The following is a 27270-nucleotide window of genomic DNA, read 5'->3' on the forward strand; positions in this document are numbered from 1 at the left end:
GGACAGTGGCTAAAAAAAAATAGGAGTTGGGCTGTCCAATTTATGATTCCCACCATTTAAAGTTGCTCAGCTACAAGTAGCCCAGGCCAGTCAGTACTCTAAATGCAGGGCATAAAAGGTTGAGACAAGTTTCCTCTATTCAAAATGTAGTGATGTTAGCTGGTCTGCCTTAGCAATAGCCTGCTCGCTAGCATACCTCACATTAGGCACGATCCTTTGGGATAGGTTGTTCATGGCCACTGCACTTGTCCATAGGAAACCATGCATTCAGCCCCCTACTGTGCTCTCTGTCCTCGTGCCTTCTACTCACACTTAATGGATGTAGGGCATCCCTAGAACATCTCTTAGCTCTGGAAAGAGCATGGTTACTGTAGCCATAGTTTTCTTCAAGTGCTTGTGCACGTGTACGCCCCAAAGGATTCCAGACATGAGGCAGGTGATAGAAGTTTACCTGACCAAGGGAGGAGAGCCCTGCCAAGATCAGCTCCAACTCTCAGTGCTGCTCATTGGGTTTATCAGATGCTCTCCATCTCCACAAGCAAGAGCTGTACAACCCTCAAGAAAAAGAACCTTGTGGTGTTTTTGAGACGATCTAAAGGACCACAAGTGCCCAAAAACTTGCAATTAAATTTTTTTTTGCAAAAAATCTAGCTGGTCTAATAAAAGATATCACCTCTACCATGTGTTCTGATGCATACATAAGGGTGGTTTGAAGACTAATATAGCTTTTCACCCTGTCTGGAAGTCACTGTAGACAGCTTGGTGCTTCTGAGGTAAAAGACTGCCTTGTGTACAAGTGGGGTGCAATTCAAAACTTTCTTCTCTAGAAGTTGGCTTGGGAAAGACAAATAAATACCAGTAGCTATAATCACTTGGCTGGGAGCAAGGGTTGGGGGGGGGGGAAAATCAGATTACTGGGGGCCAGAAGGTCTCATGGCTAGCTTGCTGCTACAGGAGAATGCGCTGGAACACCTACAGTTTCTTCCACTCACTTAACAGATGCTGTTTAAAAAAAAGCCCAACATTGAGAGCTCAAGAAAGAGAAAGCCCTGTCTGGAGATAGTCATTCCCATTAGTTCCAACTTGCCAAATAGAAAATGCATAATTTTTAACTCTTTCTCCATACCGAGGATGCCTGATGCAAAAAAAAAAAAAAAAAATGCACTCAAAACTAGAAGTGATCTAGGACAGGATAGGAAATTCAGCTCCCTCTAGAAGGCAAAGACCATAGAGCCAGCGCTGGAGTAAGAGGCTTTGGTCTCTCGCTTCAAGTAAAGCAGCCAAATGAACTCCAGTTAAATCAAGACTATACAATTGAGGTAATATTGCAGTTGGTTCCCTAGAGACTTTAGTTCAAAGCTCTTTTCCTTTGAAGAATACTGAGTAGCAGTTTCTACCATGGAAAACCCTGTGTGCTTACAATGGTTTGAAGTTCAAAATCACATGGGAGTCATGTTGCAGAGAGGCTGAGAAAGGAACAATCTTTGAATTCTACCTAGGAGGTGTATGGAGACCCTTCCACTATTAGGAACCAAGAATAAGGGACGGCTACAAACACTCGTCTACGCTGGGACATCAACATTTCAAATGGAGGCATTTTTACTGAAAAGGGCATTTAACATTTAGAAATTTAAATATATTTAACTAACAATGGTTAATCCCCATTCCATGTTAATATACAATAGCTCAATGCTAGTTCTACATTACTGTAAAACTTAAGTGTACTGAGAATACAGTTCTTAAGTGTAAGTTGGTTATGAAATCAAACAGCTTCATACTTCTTTCTAGTGCCCCTCCCCTCCCCCCCAACATAAATTTTAAAACCAAGTTTGATCTTTACAGTATATCTTGACTGATTAACATTGTTCAAACATAAATCTGGAATAGTCTCCAACATAAATTCTATAGAGGTATTTTTGTACAGTTTGGAGAGTAACTCCATATAAAGTTCTATTGCAACTGAGCATTCACAGTCTGTCACAGTCCGCAAATATTTCTACATATACATCTCTCGGGTTTGTAAACATTAGAAGAATACACAGAACAAAGTACCGCGATCTGCTGGTACTGCTGAAAGGAAGATGAGGTAACATTCATATCATCTCAGTCCACAGAGGTCCTGATGGAGTAGTTGAAAACAGCTGCCAGTTTCATAGTGCATGGTTAAGGCTTGTCACTTTATGGCCTACTGAGGCTGGATTCATTAGCTCTCAGTATCCCGACTGCATCCTTAACAGCGTGGTATATGACATTCTTCACCTAGCAGGAAAAAAGAGAGTCAGTTTTAAAACTGCAGAGATGATCTATATCAATTTGAAAAATTCCAGCCATTTAGAGTCCTTGAAAGAGTAAAAATGTTCTCTTTCCCCCACATGGCTTCCACCTGCTCAATGGTTCCACTGACTAAATTCAGAGAAATTCACTTAAAATTACCCCAAATAAAGGAGATACCCAAGTGTTAAAAGCCAAGTGGCCCCCAAGCCTATCATTATATGCAAGAGTGGTGTGAGAGCTAGTTGGTAGTTCAGGGAGGTTGTAGTCTGTTAGAGCAAAACAAAGATATGCAGCAAAAAGTGCCAAAACCATTTAAAAGAATTTAAGAGGTTTATTATAAAACATTTACTAAAGTTACAGGTAATTGCCACTAGGTTCATTCTTCAAACCGTGGTCATTTACAAAATTGACTAAAGCATGAAACACAGGAGTTTTAATCCTCCTTTAGGTGCAACCCAAATACCGCACGGCTATTGACAATCAACCAGATTAAGAAGTTACTTAAGATTAAAAAAAAAAGAAAAGAAAAGAAAAGCAGGAGGGGGCAAAGGGGAAAGGTTACCTGCAGTTTATCTTCATGGTTCGTATGTGTATGGGACAGATATCTGAATTCCTGAGTGAGCCAGAAGCAATGTTTGACATGTTCTGGAGAAACGAAGTCTTCTGCTACTTTAATACAACTGTAGAGATTATGAACCTGAGAGAGAACAGAGAGCTATTAGCCATGTGCGAAGCCTATGAAGACAGCAAATCTGAAAGAGCCATTTGTCCTTGCCTGATGAGGAGCTCCTGCTGGAATGAAAACTACGTCTCCCAGAAACTGTACGATAGCCCAGCCTTGAACGCCATACTCTTGATGAAGACGTTTCCTCAGAGATCGGTCCAAGTACCAACTCTGGTCATGAATGGGATCATGATCTACAGGATTCTCCTGACCTTGTTCTTCCGAGACCTGAAAAGGACAGTGACCCGCCCAAAAGATGTTATGCACTATCAAATATCCATTTGTTATATTATGAACGCACCCCTAAGCCAAACAATGGAACAATACCCAAAACCGTATGAATCAACAATGCTTGTACAACAACTACAATGCAAGGTAGGACTCCTTCCATCATGCTTGCAGATTTCTAAAGACAACAACATAGCTTTATAGGCATGCCTGTTCCCACCGGCTAGTTAACTAATCAAAAATAAAAAGATTCCACACTTGACTAATTGATCTTCCCACCCTCCTGTGAAGAAGACAATTCTCCCCAGTTAACAACTGAGAAGTAGAAGTAGAGGAATTAACTGGATTTGCCTGGATTTGGGGCAGAGGCAACCCATGTTGGAAATAGGACTGCAATTTGGTAATGCTATAGCCCAGTACAGTGCACGGCTCCTTGTCTTGTCATACAAATGTTTAAAGAAGGGTGGATAGATGAACCTTGAAAATGCTCATTTAAGTCAAAACTTGAAAACTTTGTTACTGTTAAACTTCCATGCTGATTTAGTATCCTGATTTGCCATTACTGCTTAAACGTAGCTGGTGTACTGTACTCCTCTCGACTTTCAGGAACTATTCTACCCTTTGCCTTTAAAACTTTCTGTGGACTTAGTTTATCCTGCCATGTGGGTTTGGTCTCCAATTCCCCCCCTCCCCTCACCCCCAAAGCCACTCCAACAATCCATCTACCAATAACTTATTTTCTACTCCTTCAGACATTTCAAAGTTTCTAGGGTCGGAAGGGACCTGCACAGATCATCAAGTCTGACCCCCTGCCCTGGGCAGGTACGAGTGCTGGGATCATAATACCCCAGCCAGATATCTATCCAACCTAGTCGCTCTTGACACCCCTTTGCTTCCTGTGACATTGGATGTGTTCTATACATTTAAGGCCAAAAGTAGGCATCGTGACAATTTAGTCTGACTTCCTACATAACTCTGGCCATTAGCGTGGTGCAATTTTCTCCAGGTCTAGTAGCTCTGGTTGAATGAGAGCATTTCTTTTTATATGACAATTTTCATTTAAAGGTTCCCAGTGATGCCGAATTTCCCACAACCCTGGTTGAATTGTTTCAGTGGTTGAATTTAAAAGTAAATCAGAAAAATGCCAAAAAGATAGAAACTTTATATTTTTTTTAATGTTATTTCCAAACTTCCCCCTTCTCCCCTTAAAAATGTTCTGAAGCCAGACATCACTGGGGTTCTCACACCACTGAAATTCTGACTGATCCCAGACAGATTTCAAAACCTGCCTGGTTCCTCGCACCCTGCGTACCAGGTTCTCTGCTGCCCGCCTGACCGGCTTCAAGTCAAGAGACTCAGACTTCTAGAGCCTGCAGCTTCAGCTGCCTGCTAGAGGGGACTGCCCTGAAGCAGGAGCTTGAGACCCTTTCAAGGAGAAATGTAAACTATTTGGGTTTGGTTCTCAGGTGGAAAGCAGCAGGATTTCGACATGTAGAAGTCTTCCATAGGACAGAATCCCTTCCCCCCTCACCCCCGCCTACTTGGGCTCCTCAATGAAAATTATGCCTTATTTCTAACTGTAGAGCTTTCGTCTCTGGATCTTGTTATGCTGTTGCCTGCTCGACTGGACAGCCCTCTTACCAAGAGTGTTCCCCACATTGATGTGTGTGCACCAATTCAGTTACTCCTTAACCTTCTTTGAGAAACTAAAAAAGTGGGAATTTCAAAGAGCTCATGCTTTCCAGTTTTTCACCCTTCCGTGGCTCTTCTCTGTACCCTCCCCAGTCTTTTCACATCCTTCCTGAAGTGCTAACACCAGAATGGAGAGTAGCACCAGAGCATTTCAACCAGGCCCAAATGCAGAGCTACAACAACCTCAATAACTCTTAGTTGGTTTTCTCCTTTATTCATACAAAAAGAGAACCCAGAGACCTTCAGACCAGTTAGCCTCACCCTCAATACCTGGCAAGCTACTGAAGCATATTATAAAAGAAATCCATTTGCAAGCACTTAAAGCAAAGGCTGATCATGAGCAGCCCACATGGATTTACTAAGAACAAGTTGTACCAAATAAGACTTGGTCTCCTTTGACAAAATAAATTACTTGGGTCGATGAAGGGAGTGCAGTGGATACAGTGCATCTGAGCTTCAGCAAGGCTTTTGACAAAGTCCCACACAATCTTCTCATAAACAAATCAGAGAAACGTGAGCTGGACAAGTCTACTATAAGGCAGATAAACAACCTGGCTCGATAGCAAAGTGCAATTATAGACAGATCCATGTCAAAATGGCAGGTTTCAAGTCGAGTCCCCCAGGGTTCTCTCCAGTGCTGTTCAATATGTGTATTAATTATTTAGATGCCAGAATAGATTGCTTCTTGAGCACATTGACAGACAACGTGGAACTGGGAAGGGCTGTGAACATGCTGGATGACAGAAGTTCAATTCAGGAGGATCTTGACAGATTGGAGAGCTAGGCTGGAGCTAACAGGATGAAGTTTAATGCTGACAAATGCAAGGTGCTGAATTTCAGAAAGAATAATAAAAAAAATACAAATCCGCAGTAGGTGCCACTTGGCTGGATGGCAGCACTATGGAGAAGGATCTAGGAGTTATGGTTGATATAGTTTCATATTGAGTCTGCAAGTGTTATGTAGCTGTAAAAAAGGCAAATGCCAGTTTTGGGATGTATCAACAGAAGTATGAAGTGCAAGACATGGGAGATGATAATGCCTCTTTACTGTAGATAAGGCCAAGTATTGTACACAACTTTGGACTCCACGTTTTTAAAAGGATGTGGAGAAGTTAGAGAGGGTCCATAGGTGGGTGACAAAAAATGATATATGGTGTGGAAGGCACATGAGATGTCGAACTGCTTTTCCACAAGCTGAACATGCCTAAGAGAGAGCATGATGACAATCTTCAAATATCTGAAGGGGTGCCATAAAGAGGGAAAGCACCTTTGAGCTCTTGCTGCAGAGAATAGGACAGGGGCCAATAGCTTGAAACTGCAGCAAAGTAGGTTTAGACTGGATATCAGGAAAACTTCTTCCCTGTTAGAACAGCGAGGCAGTGGAATAGACTGCCTAGCAAAGTTGTGGCATCTCCATCACAGGATGCGTCCAAGAGGAGGTTGGACAAGCAATGATCTACGAGTGGCTATGCCTATGCTCTACGATGGGCATCTTCCTGGTTTTGTTGTTTGCTGCCTGGGGCTGGTAAGGAATTTTCCCCCTCCTGCTGCTACAAGTGTCAGGGGGTGGGGGGTTTACCTTCCTCAGAGGCATTGGGTGTTGGCTGCAGCCAGGGATGTGCCAATGCTCCTGCTGGGACTAAAACTTGGAAGTTCCCGGCTAGAGAGGGTCTGCTCAGGGTCAGCCGAAATGCCATAACTGGGATCAGGAAGGAACTTTATCCCATGGTCAGATTGGTACAGACTGGGATTTTTGCTTTCCTCCTTAGTGGGAGGTATGGCCATCATCCTTGGATCTCTCAAGCGTATTTAGCAACCTTTACAGCAGGAGGACATTGGCCACTGTTGTCCCTATAACACCTTGACCTACCATAGGAAAAGGTATGTCCTGTGGTTGTGTCAGGATTCACTATAGTTTTGCTAATATGTTAGACAATGAATTTGTAAAGAATAGCTTGGATAGGAATTATCCAGCCTCAGGAAGCAAATTGGACTAGATGATCTAGGGGCAATATGATTCTGGCTCCTGTTCCTGCCTGGGGCAGGGGGTCGGACTCGATGATCTGTTTAGGTCCTTTCTGACTCTAAGTACTATGATACTGTGACCTCTGGGGGTCTTCCTTCCAGCTCTACTTTTCTACGATAAGGTTTTCATTAGCCCGAAGTACTGCACAGCAGAAGCTCTCATGTTTAGAACTTTATCCACAAGCGCTTTCCAGCATTGCTACTTGTCCTCCAGCCTACAAACATAAGAACATAAAAACTGGAAAATGCTCCTCCTTCCAAAGTCGTCATACAACCCCCTGCATCTGCAGGTAATCAATTGTCCAGAAGAGTCCACAAGAACATTTACTTCAAACTCATTGGTACACCACACCCACAAATCAACATATTGTGCCCTTGTGCAGCATTTATAAATTTAAAAAAAAAAAAAAAAAATCTACATGGCTCTAAAGAGAAAATAATGCTTTCCCAATGCAGTAGCAGAAAATTAGTATGGAGTAAAGAATGTAGGCCATATATAGCCTAGGTGCATTACTGTACTTTTCGCTGTGTTGAAATTCTGCATTTCCAGCAACAGACTCATTGCTCAATGGAACATTTATCTGACCTTTTTCAGCAATTCCCGGATCTTCTCTGTATCTTTGGCGGCATAAATGTGCCACAGAGCTCCAGGTTTCTCTCGGCTTTCAGTAAAGCGCTTAATTGTCAATTCATCCGAGTCACCGTCTTGTATGGTTTTAAGCACTTCTGTCAGAGATGAGAGACAGCCAGAATAGAGACATACCACAAGGACTCTGCTTCCTGCCACACACGACCCCAATGAACAAAAGTTTTACCTTCTTCCTGATTAACCTGCCCTCGGGGTATGCCCACATAAACCATAACATTGGCTGCATCCGAGACATCTAAATGGAGGTTTGTTGTGCCATATTTTCTATCTTCTGGAGTTATTAAACCTGAAAAATTGAAGCAAATAAAACAGATCGGTGAGCCAAGAAAGAAGCATGCACCACAGAAAGCAGCACTATTTGAAAAGCCAGGGTAGGCATTTAGAGTACATTTAACTTGAGTGAAGCATTACAAAAAGGTTTCCAGTGCCCTGACTGAAGTGTTGCCCCACTATTGACTTATAAAATGCAGTTTCAGAATTGGCTTACAGCCTACCACATTGTAGCTGTTTGCATCCACAGCTAACTTTCCTATGGCATACAGAAGTCAGGCACAAGATGTGCCAGGACAGTGTTTCTACAGTTATGTAGCCAGGGGAAATTCACTAAGCTCAGCCAAACAAGCCACAGCTGCTTCATGCAGGAGTAATGCCACATCTGCAAGGTATCATGCGCTGATTAATTAGCATAGCAGAAAGTTGACTGATGCAGTCACTCAGCAGTGCTAATTAGCCTGCCCACAGTGCCTTGTGGAGCCACTGCTTCCAAATTAAAAGGCCTGCAGAAGTTGCAGTGTGCTTCAGAGCTGCTGCTAGACATGATATATTCCCTGTATAGCTGAGACCTGTGATAATTCAGACTGGTCTAATTCTCAGGCAATCCCTGTTCATGCTGCATAAGGCAGTTGAACTATCAACAATCATATTAAAAATAAATAAGAGTCAAGCATCCAACAGAAGCATGCTTGAAAAATAAACTTTTCTATTCTTCAAGCTGCTGCATGCACATGGGTGAAGATCAGAAAAGATTTCAGGGAGAGTTAAAAGGAAGATATGGATCAAAGAAAAATCCTGAAAGACGGAGAAGAAGTAGCACAGAGCTGTGGGACAGTAACAAAGTACATAAATAAGATATTGGAAGTGCAGCAGACTGAGTCCATGGATTACAGGACAAGTGTTACTAGCTTAAATGCAAGACAATAGAAGATCTACATGAAGCATATTCAACTATTTCTGAGAACTGCTGGGGCTCACAACCAAACAATTTATTCCCTTGGTCAGTTCACCAAGATCACAAAGGCTCTACATCAGTGGCTCCCAACCTCTTTTTGCTGTGACCCTAAATCCAGGTCGCGACTCCTGCCCCTGACTCACTCATGCCTGGTGATGCCAGCAGAGCCCAGGCCGGGCTGGGACTGCGGGGGGCAGCGGCAGCATGAGTCGCATGGACCATACACCGGGAGAGCCCCGCAGGCAGGAGGGATGGAGTGAGGACCAGACCCCAGCAACCCTGATTTGGGTTGTGCCCCGAGGTTGGGAGCCACTGCTCTACATAATTCTGAAGGTAGTACTTACTAGAACACACAGTAAGTGCAGGCTACAGAATTAAAAAAATATATATTACTTACCATACGCATTGTACATTTTAGGACCCAAATCTGGTCGAACAAAATAGTTAGGAAGTCTCGAGGCAAGGTTGAGTTTGCCACCCCTTCTAGTGTATTCTGGCAGTGGAATGTTAGTCATCAAGTCATCAAATCTGCAACAGAACAAATACAATTCATGCTAAATAACAATATGGAAAGCCAAAGGCCAAATACAGAGGGAAAGAAAATGTTTACTGTAATCAAAGTCTTGCATTACCACGTACATAAGCACGGAGACCACTCCGATGTGCCAGAATTCTCAATTAATTGTCTGCTTGAGCGTGGCAATTGCCGCTCCCCAGCAGCCTCCTGCATCTCCTGTATCAGCATCCCCATGCTCATTGAACAAGCTTTAGTTGAAATGCCCCACTGCCATTTTTAAGTGCAGGGACTGATGCAGGAGATGTGGCGATGCTTTAAATTAGAGTGGCTCTTGGAGCTGCTCTAATTAAAGCACCACCCTCCCCACCTCTGGGAGGAGCATGTAAAAGTGCCCAGTTATCCGTGTCTAACAATGAAAGAAAAGGACAAACAAGACATGAGAATGAGACAGATGTAATAGCTGAATTTAGTACATGAATTGTTCTACTGAAATATGCTGAAACTTCTCATGTCAACTATTTGTCCAATTTTCTAAACGCATGTAATTTTAGTAAAGACTTCTAAAATTTAACCCAGTTTAGGTTTGTCAAAACAAAACTTTAAAGAATAAGCTGTGTTTTAGACTAAAGGTTATCACCCTGCTGCACCAAGAGTTGAGATCATTTGAGAACTCATTCAAGAAGCTCACGGCATACTTGCAAAACTTGCTTCTCACACCCAGCCATCTCACAGAAACAAGGAATTTGTTCACTATTCAAAGTTGAAGTGCATGTTTCAAAATGGACAGCATTTAAGTACTCTTATTTGGCTGATGGACAAAATACACGTAGTTACTGCCCATCGCCCCAGTCCTCCATACGTGCAAAGTTCATACCGAGAGGGCATCATGTCTCTGAAGTCTTCACCTGGAGGCCAGTCCTTCAGCTTCAACACCATTGGCTCTCCTTCTTCTGTCTTAAGGCGACCTAACATTAAGAGTTGACAGTATCAGTTTCTGCAATTTGTAAGTCTTATACTAAAAATGGTTTGTCTTAGACCCCACCAGTTGCAATTTAGCTTCAAGAAATCAATGCCCACTGCAGCTTTACCAACAGCCTCTCAATCTGCTTGGCTAAAGAACTGGTTAGAAATTAATAATTCAGTACCCTGTGCTGGAGTTTCTTACCCCGACTCTGTTCCTGCCCTCTCAAGAATAAGCGTTTTAAGAAGGATCTCTCCAGATGGGGGCAGAGGAGGAAGGTGGACAGGTAATAGGAATATGCTAAGGCGAAAAACACAGTTCTCCTGGGAAGTATTTCTGTTCTATTTGAAGTAACTTCTTTGCCACTTGTCAAGCAAGCAACATAACCCTCCAGAAGATGGCATAAGGAGCTCCAGTTAATCCAGATTTGCATAACTACCCTCCCAAGGCAAACTGACCAGGGGAGCAGAGAAGCAAATAGGACAGTTTGCAAGCAGTTCGCAGGTCAGTTTGCCACCCCTCTCTTTGAAGGTGAGCCTGAAAGGTAAGATCCTTTTTTAAAATGTAATTAGGACTAACCTACAGTTATTTTAGCAGCTAAAATTCAGTAGCTAGACCAAGATTTAAGCCCCTTGTTTAACCAGAGTCCAGAGCAAGGGGGAGCTTGCTTGGAAACTCTTTCATTCCTTCAATTGTATGCTTGCTGAGCAGAAAGAGGCTGCAGGGAAAAAGGAACCCTTCAGATGAGGGAACAGCAAACAGGTCAGCTACAGAGGAGTTTGCTAGGAAAGATCTGCTTGGAAAGAGAAGCAAGAAGTAAGAGGCAACAGATGAAAAGACCCAGAGTCATGGCAATCCCAGACCCACTAACACTTCCAGCTCTTTCTCTGCTTCAAACTGTGAGGTGTCTGTCCAGACAGGACTACATGCCATTGAGGCTTCCACCCAGGTCCTGCTCTGGTGCTGTGCAGACTGCGGCTTGCCAATTCCGTTCCGTGTCAGGCAGGTGGGGGAGTGCCTACAATGCGAGCAGTGCCTTCTTGTCCCTCAGGGAGAAGACAAGAGAGTTACAGGAGGAGGTAGCAAGGCTCTGAAGCATCCTCCACCATGACAACTTCATCAATTCCATGCTGGAGGAAACCTCTAGGACTGTGGAGGATGGACTGCCAGAGGTGGTGCTAGAAAAGGAAGAGGGCATGGAGTCCCAGGAAGGGGGAGCTGGCAGCAAGTAGTAGTCACCCCCACGTACAGTGGTTTGCCCAGAGAACAGATATGGAGTGCTAGCAGCAGAGGAGAAGGAGTGCATTCCAGTGGTGGAAGAGAGCAGGCCAGGAATCCCCAAGGTGGGGAGGATTGAGACCACTACTCCAAAGATGAAACGATGGAGGGATCCACCTGGTGGCCTGACCTGTTGTCTAGAGAGGTCTGCTGCCTGCCTGGATCCAAGATGTCATGGAAGGACCACCACGACTCGTCCAACACTCTGACTACTACCCCATGCTGCTCATCCATGTGGGCACCAATGATACTGCCAGGGATGACCCTGAGCAGATGAAGAGCAACTCCAAGGCTCTGGGTGCAAGGATGAAGGGGAGGGGGACACAGGTGTTTTCCTCAATCCTTCCAGTCAAGGGGAAGGACCCCCATCCTGCAAATCAACACATGGCTGCTCAGGTGGTGTCCCCAGCAGGGATTTGGCTTCTTCAACCATGGGATGTTGTTCCAAGGATTACTAGGAAGAGATGGGATCCACCTGATGAAGAGAGGGAAGAGCATCTTTGCAGACAGGCTCGCTAACCTAGTGAGGAAGGATTTACACAAGGTTCGCAGGGGGATGGAGAACAAAGCTCTGAGGCAAGTGGGGGAGTGGAGAAAGCAGAAGCAGGAGGGGACTACAAGGGAGACTTCATTCTTCCTGATAAAGTAGGGCAATTGGCTAGTCACCTCAGGTGCCTGTACACAAAGGCACAGAGCCTGTGAAACAAGCAGGAAGAATTGGAAGTCCTTGTGCAGTCGAGGAACTATGACGTGATTGGAATAAAGAGACTTGGTGGCAGCTCGCGTGACTGGAGCACCATTATGGATGGGTATAAACTGTTCAGGAAGGACAGGCAGGGGAGGAGAGAAGGAGGAGTTGCACTGTATGTAAAAGAGCTGTGTGACCGCTCAGAGCTCCAGTATGAAACCTGGAGATAACCCAGAGACTTTCAACAGGCCTAAGGTTAGAGGGGACGACAACAACAAGGCTGGTGTTGTGGTGGGTGTGTGTTATAGACCACCAGACCAGGAGGCTGAGGTAGATGAGGCTTTCTTCAGACAAACAGCAAAGTTTCCCAATGACAGGCCCTGGTTCTCATGGGGGACTTCAATCACTCTGACATCTACTGGGAGGACAATGCAGCAGTGCACAGGCAATCCAAGAAGTTTTTGGAGAGTATTGGGGACAACTTCCTGCTGCAAGTGTTGGAGACATTAACTAGGAGCCATGCTCTTCTTGACCTACTGTTCACAAACAGGGAAGAACTGGTGAGGGATACAGAAGCAGATGGCAAGTTGGGCAGCAGTGACTATAAGATGACCGAGTTCAGGATCCTGACAAAAAGAAGAAAGGAGAGCAGCAGAGTATGGACCCTGGACTTCAGAAAAGTAGACCGACTCCCTCAGGGGACTTATGGGAGGCCAGTCCGAAGGGGAGAGGAGTCCAGGAGACCTGGTTGTATTTTAAAGAAACCTTACTGAAGGCAAAGGAAGAAACCATCCCGATGTGCAGGAAGACTAGCGAATGTGGCAAGCGACTAGATTGGCTTAGCAGAGAACTCTTTGGTGAGCTTCAACACGAGAAGGAAGCTTACAAGAAGTGGAAGCTTGGACAAACTAGGGAGAAGTATAAAAATATTGCTTGGGCATGCAGGGATGAAATCAGGAAAGCCAAAGTGCAATTGGAGTTGCAGCTAAAGGGATGTGAAGGGTAACAAGAAGAGTTTCTACAAGTGTCAGCAACAAGAGGAAAGTCAGGGAAAGTGTGGGTCCCTTACTGAATGGGGGAGGCAACCTAGTGACAGATACGAAGAAAAGGCTGAAGTGCTCAATGTCTTTTTCACCCCAGTCTTCACAGACAAGGTCAGCTCCCAGACTACTGCACCAGGAAGCAGAGTTTGGGGAGGAGGTGACCAGCTCTCAGTGGTGAAAGAACAGGTTAGGGACTGTTTAAAAAAGCTGAACTTGTACAAGTCCACGGGGCTGGATGCAATGCATCTATGGGTGCTGAGGGTGTTGGCTGATGTGACTGCAGAGCTGCTGGCCATTATCTTTGAAAACTCATGGCAAATCAGGGGAGGTCACAGATGGTTGGAAAAGGGCAAACATAGTGACCATCTTTAAGATAGGGAAAAGGCAGGATCCAGGGGATGATAGACCGGTCAGTCTCACCTCAGTCCCCAGAAAAATCATTGAGCAGGTCTTGGCTCTGTGGATGCTGAGAAAGCCAGTGGATATACTATATCTTGACTTGAAGAAGACTTTTGGTACCGTCTCCCACAGCATTCTTGCAAGCAAGATGAGGAAGTATGGTTTAGATGAATGAACTGTAAGGTGGAAAGAAAGCTGGCTGGATTGCCAGGATCCACAGGTAGTAGTCAATGGCTCAATGTCTAGTTGGCAGCTGGTATCAAGCGGAGTGCCCCAGGAGTCAGTCCTGGGGCTGGTTTTGCTCTATATCTTCATTAATGATCTGGAAGATGGGATGGAGTGCACCCTCAGCAAGTTCACAGATGACATCAAGCTGGTAGGTGTAGCAGATATGCAGTACGGTAGGGCTAGGATTCAGAGTGACCTAGACAAATCGGAGGATTAGACCAAAAGAAATTTCACGAGGTTCAAGAAGGACAAGTTCAAAGTCCTGCACTTAGGAGGGAAGAATCCCATGCACCGGGACAGGCTGGGGACTGACTGGCTAAGCAGCAGCTCTGCAGAAGAGGACCTGGGGGTTACAGTGGACAATAAGATGGATATCAGTCAACAGTGTGCCAAGAAAGCTAACGGCATACTGGCTGCATTAGTACGACCATTGCCAGCAGATCAAGGGAAGTGTTTATTCGGCTCTATCCTGCACTGCTGAGGCCACATCTGGAGTACTGTGTCCGGTTTTGGGTCCCCCACTACAGAAAGGATGTGGACAAGTTGGAGAGAGTCCAGCAGAGGGCAATTAAAATGATTAGGGGACTGGGGCACATGACTTATGAGGAGAGGCTGAGGGAACTGCGTTTATTTGGTCTGTAGAAAAGAAGACTGAGGGGGGATTTGATAGCAGCCTTCATCTACTTGGAGTGGGGGGTTCAAAAGAAGATGGAGATGGACTCTTCCTAGTGGTGACAGATGACAGAACAAGGAGCAATGGTCTCAAGTTGCAGCAAGGGAAGTTGAGGTTGGGTATTAGGAAAAACCTCTCACCAAGAGATGGTGGGAAGCACTGGAACAGGTTACCTAGAAAGGTGGTGGAATCTCCATCTTTGGAGGTTAAGACCTGGCTCAACAAAGCCCTGGCTGGGATGATCTAGTTGGGTATGCTTTGAGCTGGGGATTGAACTAGATGACCTCCTGGAGGTCCCTTCCAACCCTCATTTTCTACGATAACATCAGCTCTAGGGACCAAGCTGAGGGAGCTGCATGCAGAGCATTTTAGTTCTCATATAGCAAACAGAGCTCTGGGGCACTGACGCCCCGCTGGCATTTAACAATACCAGCCTAATCCACTTTGTGCGCCAAACAGAACTACATTCCCTTTGCACTGGTTCCTAGGGCAGGTCTACACCACTAGTACAAAGCTAATGATTACTGGACTGACACTGGACACGATATGCCCCCTCTGCACTCACCGTCTCCCAACAAACTGGAAGCAGTATAAGTGATTTACTGGCACATGCACAGCACCCACATTAAGCTCTCCAGAGAGGCAGAGCTTGCTGGAATGCCCTCAGTGCTACACTACTTCTGAACTATAAGGTACAGCACTCCATACAGCCATAATGGAGTGCTTCAGACATGGCCTTTATAAAAAAACAAAACAAAACCCCAACAATGTCACTGGCTTTCTGAACAGTTTCAGTCTTTGCCTAGAAAGTACAGCAGGTCTTCAGAGCTCTCCTGACACCTGGTGTTCAGAGTCCAGTATCTGCTACAGCAAATAGATACCTCCTTTGCAGGAGGTACTTTCTAAATACTGATAGATCTGGACTGGCCAGTTCCACCTTGTCAGCGCTTAGACATGTTGCATTTCAGGTTCTACTCAACTAGTTGGGCAAACAACAAAAGGATGGTTTCATTAAGCTAGGGGAGCGCCCCAACTTCCTCAAAGTGCTTACCCGGAGAACCTCTCTCTGGGCTAGTCTAAAGACACCAGAATACAAAATTGTTTAATGGCACCTTTCCATCCTAGCACACAAGCTGAGGACTGGGAAGAAAGAAAAAAAAAATCACATCAGTGCACTTTGCTATGGAAAACCTTCCTAGCAGTTCCAAGCCAGCCAGAGCAGATAACAAAATCATACGTTCACAGAAAATGAGGGTTGGCAGGGACCTCTGGAGGTCATCTAGTCCAGTGATTCTCAACCTTTTTGTACCAGGACCCACTTGTAAACATCAATGGCCAGTCCCAATCCAGTGCCCCTCACTCCCGACCTGCTGCCCCCAGCATATGGGGCAGTGGGTGGGTGTGTGGGGCATGGGAGGGCCCCAAGCAGCCCCCTGCAGGCTGAAACTCTGCCAGCCTGCAAGGGAAAAGCCACAGTTTCCCACATTTTTCTCCTTTAAAAGAAAACCCATTTTTAAAGTTTGTTCATGACCCTTTCATATATTCCTGCGACCCATGGGTTGAAAAACCCTGATCTAGTTTATCCCACCACAAGTAAAGGGTCCAGACACATACATTTATACCAGTGTAATCTATTTTTGTACCAGCATAAAATGTGGAGCAGACATGGGACACCCAGCACTTTACCACTGGTAAATCAGTATTCTAGCATAAAAATGTTACCCACTGGAAGAATCAGGAAGAACTATACACTAGTGTTTGGGCCATGTGTCTTCAACTTGAGTCTGTCATTCCACAGCCCATTCTCAATGCCAACAGGTTACTGCCAGCTCCGCCATCCAGTAGCAAGGTGCTCTGGATAGCTGTGTGTCTACAGGAAACAAACTACTATGGAGTTTACAACAGCAAACTGACCAATGCAAGTTGGTTTTATTCTTTCACCCAAAGCCTGCCAGTACAGATTAAAGCCAGCAGCAAAAATGGAAGTGCCTGTTCATCATGCTGTTAGCCAGTAGCACAACTACAGGTAGGTGAGTAGGGCACAAGTCCCTGGGCACTAAAGAGGAGTGGGAAGAGATACCAAAATAGAGGCAGAGGGTCTGGCAGTCACCATATAAAGGAACCCACATGAGGTTGGTACCAGCTTACTTCCAGGAGAAGCCACTGCTGCAGGGGGAGGTGGCGATGGTGTGGCCAGCTGTGGCAGTGTGATAAATTAAGCCTAATTGTCTCCTTTTCCTTCCAAATTTTGGGCAATTAGCAAAACGCACTGCCCGGTATAAATGCCAGTGGTGCTACCCCCTGCAGGAGTGGCTTGCCCTGGATACCAGGTCCATCAGTCATGCCTCTGCTTTTAGTACCCTCTATCCAACACAATAGCAAAGAAGTGAATTCATACTGCATACTTTGAATGTCTTCAAATCCATCCCAGAAGTCCCCTACTGTAGCTCCTGTGATAATTTCATTGGTTCTGCAGTTAACCAGATCTACTTCCTGCTGGCCAAATTCCTTTCTGAAGGACTCTGGTTTCCACAGCTCCGGGTTTAATTTGTGATGCACTCCAGACACCATTACAGGCTATTAAAAAAATAAGTAAGCATTAAAGGAAAATTAAAAATATTCTTTGTAAAGAGGCTTTCTGATTTTTAAAACTACATACAGATTTAGGCAAAGCTTCAGAGTATAGGAGTTATGACAACAAATGCTAGACTGCCAAATTTAATCTGGAAAAAAGAGTATTTTTTCTTTTAGGGTGATAAATTGTTATCTTCTGTCAATTTTTTCCCTGGACACTGGTATTTTTAGAGTACAAGTGAGTAGACTTTGCTGAATTAGGCTGCTGTGCTAGAATTACGTAGCATGTTCCTGTTTTCAGGGGTGTTGTTCACTTCCAAGAGAGAGAAATTTAAATACTGTGCTGATTTAAGGTGACACTCTCCATGCTGGAGGGAAACAGAGAAGACACCAGTAGCAACATCTTAATTCACTCCTATGTTGCCTCAGAAAACAAAAGCAGCAAATCTTTCAAAATACATTTAGACTCTTCCAAAGAAAAGAGTATTCCGTGAGACACAATATGGTCACAGGGCAACATCCGAGAGCCTGCCTGCTGAGCAACCAGTTTTTCAGAAGTGAGACCAAAGAGGCTCCCAGACTTCTCAGTCTGTGGCAAGTATTTTAGTATATAATCCACTCCCCAATAACATGCACGTAACATTAAAAGGAACTGCTGTAGTTGCTTATAAGCAATGGTACAAAGCCTCGTGATGGACAGCCAACATCTGGTCTAGGAAACCAAAATCACAATAGGGGCCACCAATCTATTTCAATAAGATTTATCCATTAAAATATCCTGTGCATTTATTTTGATACATGAACTAAATTCTAAAGATCAAGGCATTTCATATTACTCAATGTATTTAACAGCCATATGACAGAGACAGTTAGGGATTATTATACCCACAATGCTTTCTGACAAAGCAGCATACCACCCATTGAATTACTAAACAGAAAGGGTGAAGGGAAATACCAGTCGCTGCCAGATGTTCAGCCTTGGTTCTGAGAAGCTGTAGGCTCTATGACTAGAAACTACTTCCTAAAGATCTTTCTGGTGACTAGTGCTCAGAGACCAGTGATTATATTATTATAAAACCTAGGCAGGCAATACTATCCCTCTCACCAGAAGAGAATCAAAGCCAGTCAGAAATAGGAACAAGATGGCTGCTTATAGAGGTTTTTAACACGCCCCTCCTCCCCCCAGGTTTACTGGAAGAAACAGCACATTACTTCGACCTGGCTCTGCAACATCTGTATAGATCGGGCACTTCAGCAGGGCTTTTTGGTGCTTCAATCAGCTGTTAGATACAAATGCCAAAAAATCCCACTAAAGCACCCGATTATACAGACGTTGGGCAAGTCGGATCCAACTAATGCAATACCTCTTCTAGGCATGTGCTAGGCTCGACACAGAGGCACACCAAGTTTAAAGTAAAGCACTGGGTTTTTTAATGTCTGTAAGCAGCCAATGTGTATAAGACATTACCTGCCCCTGCTTCCAGCATTCCCTGAAAACGTTCCAGTTGCTCTCGTTGTTGGGATCTTGGAGACACAGCAAGCGGTTATCACATAACCAATAGTGGGGAGTATCAAAGCCCATTATGGTAGGCTTTATAGTCAATCCTTGAGGCTTCTTAGGCACATCTGTAACTGTTCTATTTTGCACCAAAGATGCAAAAATATCATCAAGGACCTTGGGTGTATTCTTGAGGCCATTCTCAGTCTGAATTTAGTAAGAGAAAGGAAAAGATGTTAACATTTGCCTCAGTGCTGTCTTGCCACTTGTCAAGATGCTGTTTGGTCTGCAAAAAATGTAACACTGCAGTTGTGTTTTTGCCAACACATTTTTTACTTTCCAACCTTTTCCCCTAAGCCAAGAGTTATACTTTGGGTAGGGAGCAGAATATTCTTCTCTCAAAAGAATCCTAGGGCTGGAAGGGTCCTCAAGGGTCATTTGCATTGGGGTGGAAGGTTCGACTAAGATGTGCTATTCCTAAACCTTCCCAATACAGCTTAGTTTTCCTCTACAGTATTTTAGCATAAGTAAAATTTGGCTCTTAGTTCCACTTGGGCAAAGCTGCAGAAGTCCATGAGGCATGGCATCTAGCAAGGATTTATTTCTATTACGGCATGGAAGTCAGTGAGGTTTCACTGGTGAAGCCCAGGGAGCTTTCAATCCACAAAAGTAAGTATATTACACACACTTTATACCTACATACATGGAGTTGAGCAGCCTACAATCCATGCTCTTTACTCAAGGAAATTGCCCTCAAGAGGAAGCCAACTCAGATCCAGTTGAGGGTTCCTTTGGAAAGCTCTCAGACATTGCCTGAATGCACATTAATCAGTGAATGGGCTGCATCTCTCAGCTAGGGGCCATCTAGAAGCACTGCATGGCTCAAAGTCCTTTACAAAGCAAGGATTAATGGCAGCGTGGGCCACTGGCTGTACTCCAGAAAGGCTGCAATGGGGGCCTGCAGCATGAATGCATCTGACAGATAAATGTGATTTTTCCAACTAAATTATCTCTTCCTTTTTTATTCTCCTTGTTTATTTACTGTGGCACATGCCTTGTGAGATTAGATCAGCACAGCTGGGACAAACTGGAACATCTGGCTTCACAACTACAAGAAAAGTAAAGTAATGCCAAAGCCCTGGGATACCTTTCCTCCGGAGGAGTTCAATAGGTTCCGCAGGAAACCTGTGTTGTTGTTGCTCATGGGAGTCAATATTGCACTGTTGAACGTCTGCAAGGCTGTTGTTGGCTTTGCAAATGTGGGGATGGACTGAAGAGGTTTGTGTTCATTCTTTAAGGCAGAAGGTAGGACCTTCTCTGAAAAAGGGAAAAAGCCTCCACTGAAACAAGGATTGTTGTTTGAACCCATGCAACTATGTGCCAGAATCTGAAGCCCTGTATTTAATATAAATGTAAACATATGCACCTTAAAAAGGTAGCCAGTTTCTTATATACTCTGTTGCCAAATTACAATGCAGCTAGGTTCAATGCAAGATACTACCGCTTAAGCAATTTTTTTTAAAAGTGCTAGTTAGTGTATAAAATAGAAACGAGTTCACTATTAACACCAGCAGATAGTCTTCCCATTACCAAAAGCCCAGGCTAGTAAAACAACATGACACTTAACAGATTTGCAAAATTGACTATGCTTCTGATCACTAAGATATGGCTGGCCAACTAGCAGCCCACAGGCAATATGCAGTCCACAAGGGGTTAAGTTTTGCCTCTACATCCCCTCCTCCCTTACCCACTAGGCTCCCACTTGGCCTTCTCCATGACTGCACTAGCAGCTAAGGTTTCTAGGTTTCCCCTTCCTTCCCTACTTCCCACTCCTGCCCCTGTCCCAGAGGGCAAGGCAGCATGGAACAGCTCCCAGTTCTAGGGCAACCCAGGGCTCATGATGGTAGGCCACTTATTCTCAACCAGAGTACTGTGGCACCCTGGGGTGCCACTAGATCTTTTGAAGAAGTTTGACAGAAAGAATTTAGCACAGGCTCAGGTTTGTTCCTACCTGACTGATCCCCCAGCCCCTCTGCAAAGAGATAAGCACTGTATTATATAAATTGGTTTTTGAAATTGGGTGCCACTCAGTTCACAAACTTACAGAGTAACTTGAGTCTAAAGGTGCCTTGAGTCCATAAAAGGTTGAGACTTGTATTTCCTGGGGAAGGAGGGATAAGGAAGGAAAAGCTATTCTCTTCCTCAAAGCTGCAATTCATGTACTGTGCCAGATTAAGTAAATTAAAAAAAAACTTGATTAAATTCCTCCTGCTGGATGGCTGTAGCCTAGAGCATATAGTTTTCTGAAGTGTCCAAGAAAAAATGTTTTTGAAAATGCGCAGAAGACCTAGAAGTCTAAATCACATTTCCAAAAACTGACTTGAGTAAAATTTTCAAGATATGCCTAAGCAATAAAGACACCTCCACAAGACAATGAGTTGTTAGTTAGGGCCTGTCCTGTGAAACCCTTACCCCAGTAAGTAGGGACAGCTTTAGTAAATCCTGCCGATAGGACTAACTAGATCATTAAATACTGATAGTAATGCAAGGCTTTTGTTTTTCACAACTTTACCTTTGTTTTCTTTATTCACATTTCCACTTGTTAAGCCAGCCAGCCAATTTAAGGAAGACGTATTAACTGAAGAGACTAGTTTACTTCCAACCATTGGTTTTATAGGAGAATCACAGCTAGTTCCTAGTGGGCCTACGACAAAATTATGCAGATGGGTGGATTTTTCTCCAGGTACTAAATTCTGCAAAATAAAGTGAAGACTTATATTAAAAGAGACATCCTCCTTTAGGAAGGAAGGGGAGGAACCCACACACAGCAGCACAATTACAGCTCCCAATTCTTTTGCAAGGAAAAATACAAAAACACCCCCCTGCCCCAATTCAGTTCACAAAACCCCCAGAACACCCATACTTCAGCTTTTATGAAACACCTGATTTCTACTGAAGATCAATCTATTACCTTTAATCTTTTTTAGCAATTATTTTAGGCTACTATGAATTCCAAAAAAGGTACTGGTTTGCAGATTTCAGTCATTCATAAATGGATGCTATATTTACTTTTAGTTAAAGAAAACAGCATTCATGTTCACTAAAAGTTTAGTCTGGTTACTGTAAACAAAATGCACTCAACTACCACCAACAGCCAATTTTTCCTGTCATGGCCATTAAGACTAAAATTAGCTACACTGCCTTATATTATTCTTTTCTTAATTTTTAGAATCCTCAAGGCAAACAGGTTTTTCATTTTCTAGGAATTTCACATGAATTCTGCTTTCAAGAATTCTGAACCATTTATTCCTTTTTGCATGCCAGTCTTCTGTCATTAATGAGGGTACAGATAAAGGTAACTTGAACCGTTCCAAAAATGTCACCGATTAGCTGACCAGGTCTGGGGGAAGTGGAGAGGACGACAACACATGTGGTTTCATTTGGGGATGGGGAGGGTCGAACTGGGTACTCTGGGACTTCCCAGTCTCAACCTGGGGCTTAGAAAAGACTTTCCTTGGAAAGCTGTTCAAGTACCTTGCAATGCCACAGAGATATGTGCATGCAGGGTGCAACCTGCAGGGCAGGGCTGGCTGCAAGAGTGCAGCACAGAAGGCAAGGAACAATTAAAGCTATTTGCAGACATGAAAAACTAGCATTTTAAACTTGATGCACTCCTGCAGCAAGCCCAAAGTATACCCAGAAAAGGCAGTGTATTAGATGGATCCAACTCACCCGACATCTGTATAGACCAGGCACTTTAGTGGGACTTTTCTGGCACTTTTATCTAATAGCCAGTTGACTCAGCTTTAGATAAAAGTGCTGAGAAGCCCCGCTGAAGCGCCTGGTCTATACAGACACTGCAGAGCTGGGTTGAAATAACATGCTGCTTCTTTCAGTAAAGCTTGGGGATTGTTTGGGGATTTTTTTAGAGCTCCGCAAGCAGCCTAACAGGCTATTCCACTTCACATTGGCTGCCAATTCCATGCTCATTCTCTTCTATGAAATGTGCATTATACAACAGCTTTGTTCAAGCCCCCCACAGGTGTTAACAGGCACAATCATCCACCCAGCACAAGAGGGGGCCACAAAGCCCCCCTCCCCCTGGCTACTCCCTCTTCCAATTAAGCCTGGGACCCCCCCCCCAACAGGGAAGTGAAACTGCCACGGAGGCTTTTTGCTTCCCCACCCCTACAGACTGTGGTCTCTGTGGGCAATGGATGTTTGGGCAACAGAGTCCTGGCTGCACCCCAGGGCAGCCCTGCTGTCCTGCATAGGTTTAGATCTTTGGGCAACAGAGTCCTGGCTGCATCCCAGGGCAGCCCTGCTGTCCTGCATAGGTTTTGGAATGGGGGGTTGAGGGGCAGTGAGGAGCAGTGCAGTTTGGGATACCTAATGTCTGGTCAATCATCCAGGTATGTAATGTTCTGTGTCTGCACATAAGAGAACTGGTTCAAGGACTGGCTCAAAACAATATCAGATTTTCCTGGTGTGATTTTGAAACATTCCAGGAAAGGTAAACCGGTCTGAAGTAGCGTGCATGTCTAGACTCTTGGGGTTTAAAGTGCAACACTGAGAATGTTCCAAATACATCTGTCCATACACTGAGGGAAGCTGAAGTAGGAAAAGTATACATGCATAAGCCAAAACTGCCAAGCAGGATTTTCAGAAGTGGTCAGTATTGGCCTAAACTCCACTCGTTACAGAAATCAACCACTGTCTTCAATGGGGCAGCATTAGGCCAACACACAACACTTTTGCAGTCTTGCCCATATTTTACAGAAGATAGTAAAAAAAAAAAAAAATCATAAAAAGTCAGAAGCAGTACCTGTTTTGCATCCTCCTTTAAGGTCGGCTTTGATAGTGCCTTGAACTGTTTATTTGCACAAGGACAATTTGCTTTTATTCCCCATTTTGTTCTTACAGAGTGAACAATGTCACCAACGTCATAGAGAGCTAAAATGAGAAATCATTAATGAACTCATAGCTAAAGCAAGTGTAAACGATATCAAGAATTCACCTATATTGCATATGCTACAATTCAAAGATAAAGAAGAAACAAGCATTTGCAGAACAGATTTATTTGCATCGCTCTAGTTTTACAACTTCTATTTAAACTATCAAAGAAACACTAACATGCCAACTGGAGTCATCTGTATAAAATGCAAGATGAAAATTGTACAGCCAGACTGCAAATATGCTTTTTGACCATTTACCAGCCTGTATTACTCAAATCGCAACATTATTCAAGTATCTATTAAAGACCAAACCCAATGCTCATGAAGTCTGACTTCCCAGGCATTGAATCAGGCCCTATCATTTGCAAACAAACAGAAAGCTTAGTATTCTTGCACACACTTCCATAAATAATTACAATACCTTTTCCAGGAATTATCTGTGTAGGCATTAGACTCTCTGGTTCATGCAACTGACCCTTCACACATTTAAACCAGTTGAATGTCTCAGATACACCATCTGAAAGCAAATTAACATTTTGACTGACTGTTTAATAAGAAAAAACCCAAACACACACATCTACCCCAAACCAACACCCCCATTTCTTCTTTCAACAAAATACAGATTACACATTTATAAAATGATTTCCAGCAAGTCCCTTCTTCCATTAAACTCAACTGTTCAAAACACAAGTTTTCGTTAAAGAGAAAAGTGTTACCTTGGTGTAAGCTTTTCTTTTTCATCCGATAACAATCCACGCATACTACAAAACCACACTTGGGACAAACCCAGTGAAGGTTGAAAATTGTTGTGTCACAGACATCACACATTTCTCGAACCCCATGGACAGCACGCTTCCAGGCTACCTGCTCTGAGGTAAGTGATAGTACAAATATAAGTTAGTATGTTAGACATAATGGAATAGTTGTCTATAGTTTAGTTACTGTGACCATGCTTGATTTCAATAGTGCAACACACGCTAGCATTGTCATATCAAGTGGCAATCAATGGATCCACGGTCTTAATTTCCTATCCGTGTCTAGCTTATTATACTTGTACATAAGTGACCTGAAAAAGAAAGGTCCAGGATAGGAATGACTGGCACTTGTCAAACTCTCTCACATCCCTCAGGAAGAATTCATAAGCCCACAACTAGGTTTAAAACAGCTTGAATTTTCAACACGCACAATAAATATTTAGCAAAACAAGCGATTTGTGAAGCTAGTTCCAAAAGAACGGCAACAACTTTCAATCACATCATTTCATCACATTCTGTATGCACCTCAAACTGGGGAGTTTTAAACCATTGCCAACAGAGGCTTAAGAATCAATACAAAGTTCGGTTTTGTCTCTCAACCTGGAAGGTCAGGTTTCTGTAGTTACTGCTGGAATCGATACCAGAAGTCTCATCAATTGCAAAAGGTGCAGGATAACGCCGTGATCATATAGAGCTTAGATAAGACCCTCAACGAGTCTAAACAGGACCTGCTTCAGAAACTGAAAATACACCTTAAGTCCAAATCCATGCTAGTTTTAGAACACAAATAAATCCTAGAGAGGCCGATTAGTAGAGAGAGGACAAGCACAGCCGTTAAGAGTACCAAATATATGGTGATGACATCCATATATAAAACATACAAGAGAAGCCAGGCAACCAACCATCCTCTCACACCTCTCACTACACAACGATAACTACAGGGAGAAGAACATCGCCCCCCCCACGCACACACAGTTTAACTGTAATTCTACCCTGAAGAGCTACTGTGTAGAAACTAATGGAGCCCCTTATTTTTGTTTTTTCAAACTGAAAAGCATGCTGATGGTGCAATAAAAATATTTCCAGGCTAGGTTATCACTTAAATTCTCTTTTCATTGCTGCGCCTCCCAGGAGGTCATAGCAGTGAACCTGACTGAAACTTAACTATTTTATGAGGACTTGATCCTGCCCCGCTGAGGTCAAGTAGCCAGCATGGAACTCAATAAGCAAGATTCAGACTTGATGCACGAGAAAAGGACACCACTCCATTCACCTGTGCTGGTCCAGCACAGCTATTCATCACTAAGTTGGAAAGCCTGACTGATTATACACAGGCAACAGATAAATATAGAGCATGGAAAGCATCTTTTACCTTCTGCACTTCTAGCCTCTCTCTGGAACAGGAGGGGTTGCCAGACCAATTCAGAGTAAGAGTACAGGAACCATTTTGTTTCTTTTCAGCAAAGGGAATTTAGAACGCCTGAATGATGATTAGGGTTCATTAATACTGTATAGTTGCACCCGTAAGGCTAGTAGTACTGCTTCCCTCCACTGAGAATTAAAGTATTAAGTCTCACTAGCAAAACCAGAGTGTCACAATCCCTTTCCATGAAGGATGGAAAGACTTATTTTACAAGTCCTTTATTTTGTTTTACAAAAGAGTTATTCTTACTGTGTGGTTCTATAGTAGACATGAACTCCTTTTCAGATATCACCAGCTGGCAGAAGTGGTCTCCAATGTTGGCTAAAACATACTTTGCAGTGTCCAGATCTAGACCCATAACGTTTTTTGCCAGTGGCAGCCACAAGCCAATAGCCTCGGGGTCGTATTTGTTGGGAGTTAAGAAACCTGCTTCACGTAACAACCCATGTTTATTAAACTGAAGCCTGGAGAAGGGGAAAACAATCACATGCTCTATTAGTTCATTTCCATTCATTTTGATCAGCATGTTAATTTGTGTGTTCATGTTAATCAACAACGCTAAGCAGTTCAATGATTACTATTAATCAGTATCAACTGCTCACTACTATAACAGTTTAGTGTAATTAAACCCTGCTAGTTTGGAAAGAAATACAGAACGTTAGTTTTTGCTTGGATCTTAAAAATCAAAACCAACAGGTCTCAAATATGTTTGCAAAAATATGACCCTTTAAGGCTGTAGGAAACAAAGACTGTTCATTGTACTAAATGCCAGAATTTGTGCACTGTTAACTCAAACTTAAACAAAATAGAATATTCCTAAACTAATTAACCGTAATCACAACTTGCATTGAAAGAAGCCCAATAGAAACGATTAACCCTTACTTTCCAACTTATACTTTATTCAGATTTTCCTGTAGGAAGTTCAGAATAAATGCTGTTAAAACTACCAACAAAAAAGAAAATCAGACTGCTTATTTTGAAACAATTTATACACCCCATATATGAAACAGTTCAAGATAGCTGCTTCTGAAGTAAAGTGACAATTTCCAATGCAGGTTTTGTACAATGGAGGAAATACTTGCCCTCCAGTCCCTGGCCAAGAAAGCTTTACCTATGAATTAAACACTTTTCCATAGCACCATGATACTTTTCCATGTGTGCAGAAAGACTGCACAAGACCTCTTTTTCAAAGGTCTACTTGACAAGACTTCTAAAACAACTGATATTATTGGCAAGATAAGCTAGCATTGTTTGATTTTTTTACCACAATCTCACATGAGACAAGTAACGTTGCAACATATTAAAAAGCTGCCTTTCAGACATAAAACCACAAGTTAAAAAAAATATTGCTCTTAAAGTCCTTTGCTTTTATGTTACCCTTTTCCCTTGCTTCCTCTTTCTGTTGCCCCTTCCCTGTAGCTGTCAGGGCTGTATTTCTGCCACTACATGTCCAGAAAA

General features: G+C 43.4%; 1 protein-coding gene across 4 annotated transcripts in view; it reads right to left on the reverse strand.

Annotated features, from left to right (window-relative positions):
* Positions 1-1577: 1577 nt before the first annotated feature.
* The window catches only part of KDM3A (lysine demethylase 3A), a 49151-nt gene continuing 23458 nt past the window's right edge, over positions 1578-27270 (reverse strand). For all 4 annotated transcript variants that reach the window (XM_006028643.3, XM_025210072.1, XM_025210071.1 and 1 more), the window contains 15 exons: positions 26062-26276; positions 24351-24503; positions 24056-24151; positions 23505-23632; positions 21252-21432; positions 19827-19996; positions 18650-18886; positions 17013-17184; positions 10212-10302; positions 9218-9348; positions 7759-7878; positions 7530-7669; positions 3050-3226; positions 2837-2971; positions 1578-2259 (listed from right to left, as the gene is read on the reverse strand). In XM_006028643.3, coding sequence (XP_006028705.1) covers positions 2179-2259; positions 2837-2971; positions 3050-3226; positions 7530-7669; positions 7759-7878; positions 9218-9348; positions 10212-10302; positions 17013-17184; positions 18650-18886; positions 19827-19996; positions 21252-21432; positions 23505-23632; positions 24056-24151; positions 24351-24503; positions 26062-26276 — 2227 coding nt within the window. In that variant the 3' untranslated portion in view covers positions 1578-2178. The remainder of the gene's footprint in view (positions 2260-2836; positions 2972-3049; positions 3227-7529; positions 7670-7758; positions 7879-9217; positions 9349-10211; positions 10303-17012; positions 17185-18649; positions 18887-19826; positions 19997-21251; positions 21433-23504; positions 23633-24055; positions 24152-24350; positions 24504-26061; positions 26277-27270) is intronic.

Source organism: Alligator sinensis, unplaced genomic scaffold (genome assembly GCF_000455745.1).
Source record: "Alligator sinensis unplaced genomic scaffold, ASM45574v1 scaffold656_1, whole genome shotgun sequence".
Taxonomy (NCBI): domain Eukaryota; kingdom Metazoa; phylum Chordata; order Crocodylia; family Alligatoridae; genus Alligator; species Alligator sinensis.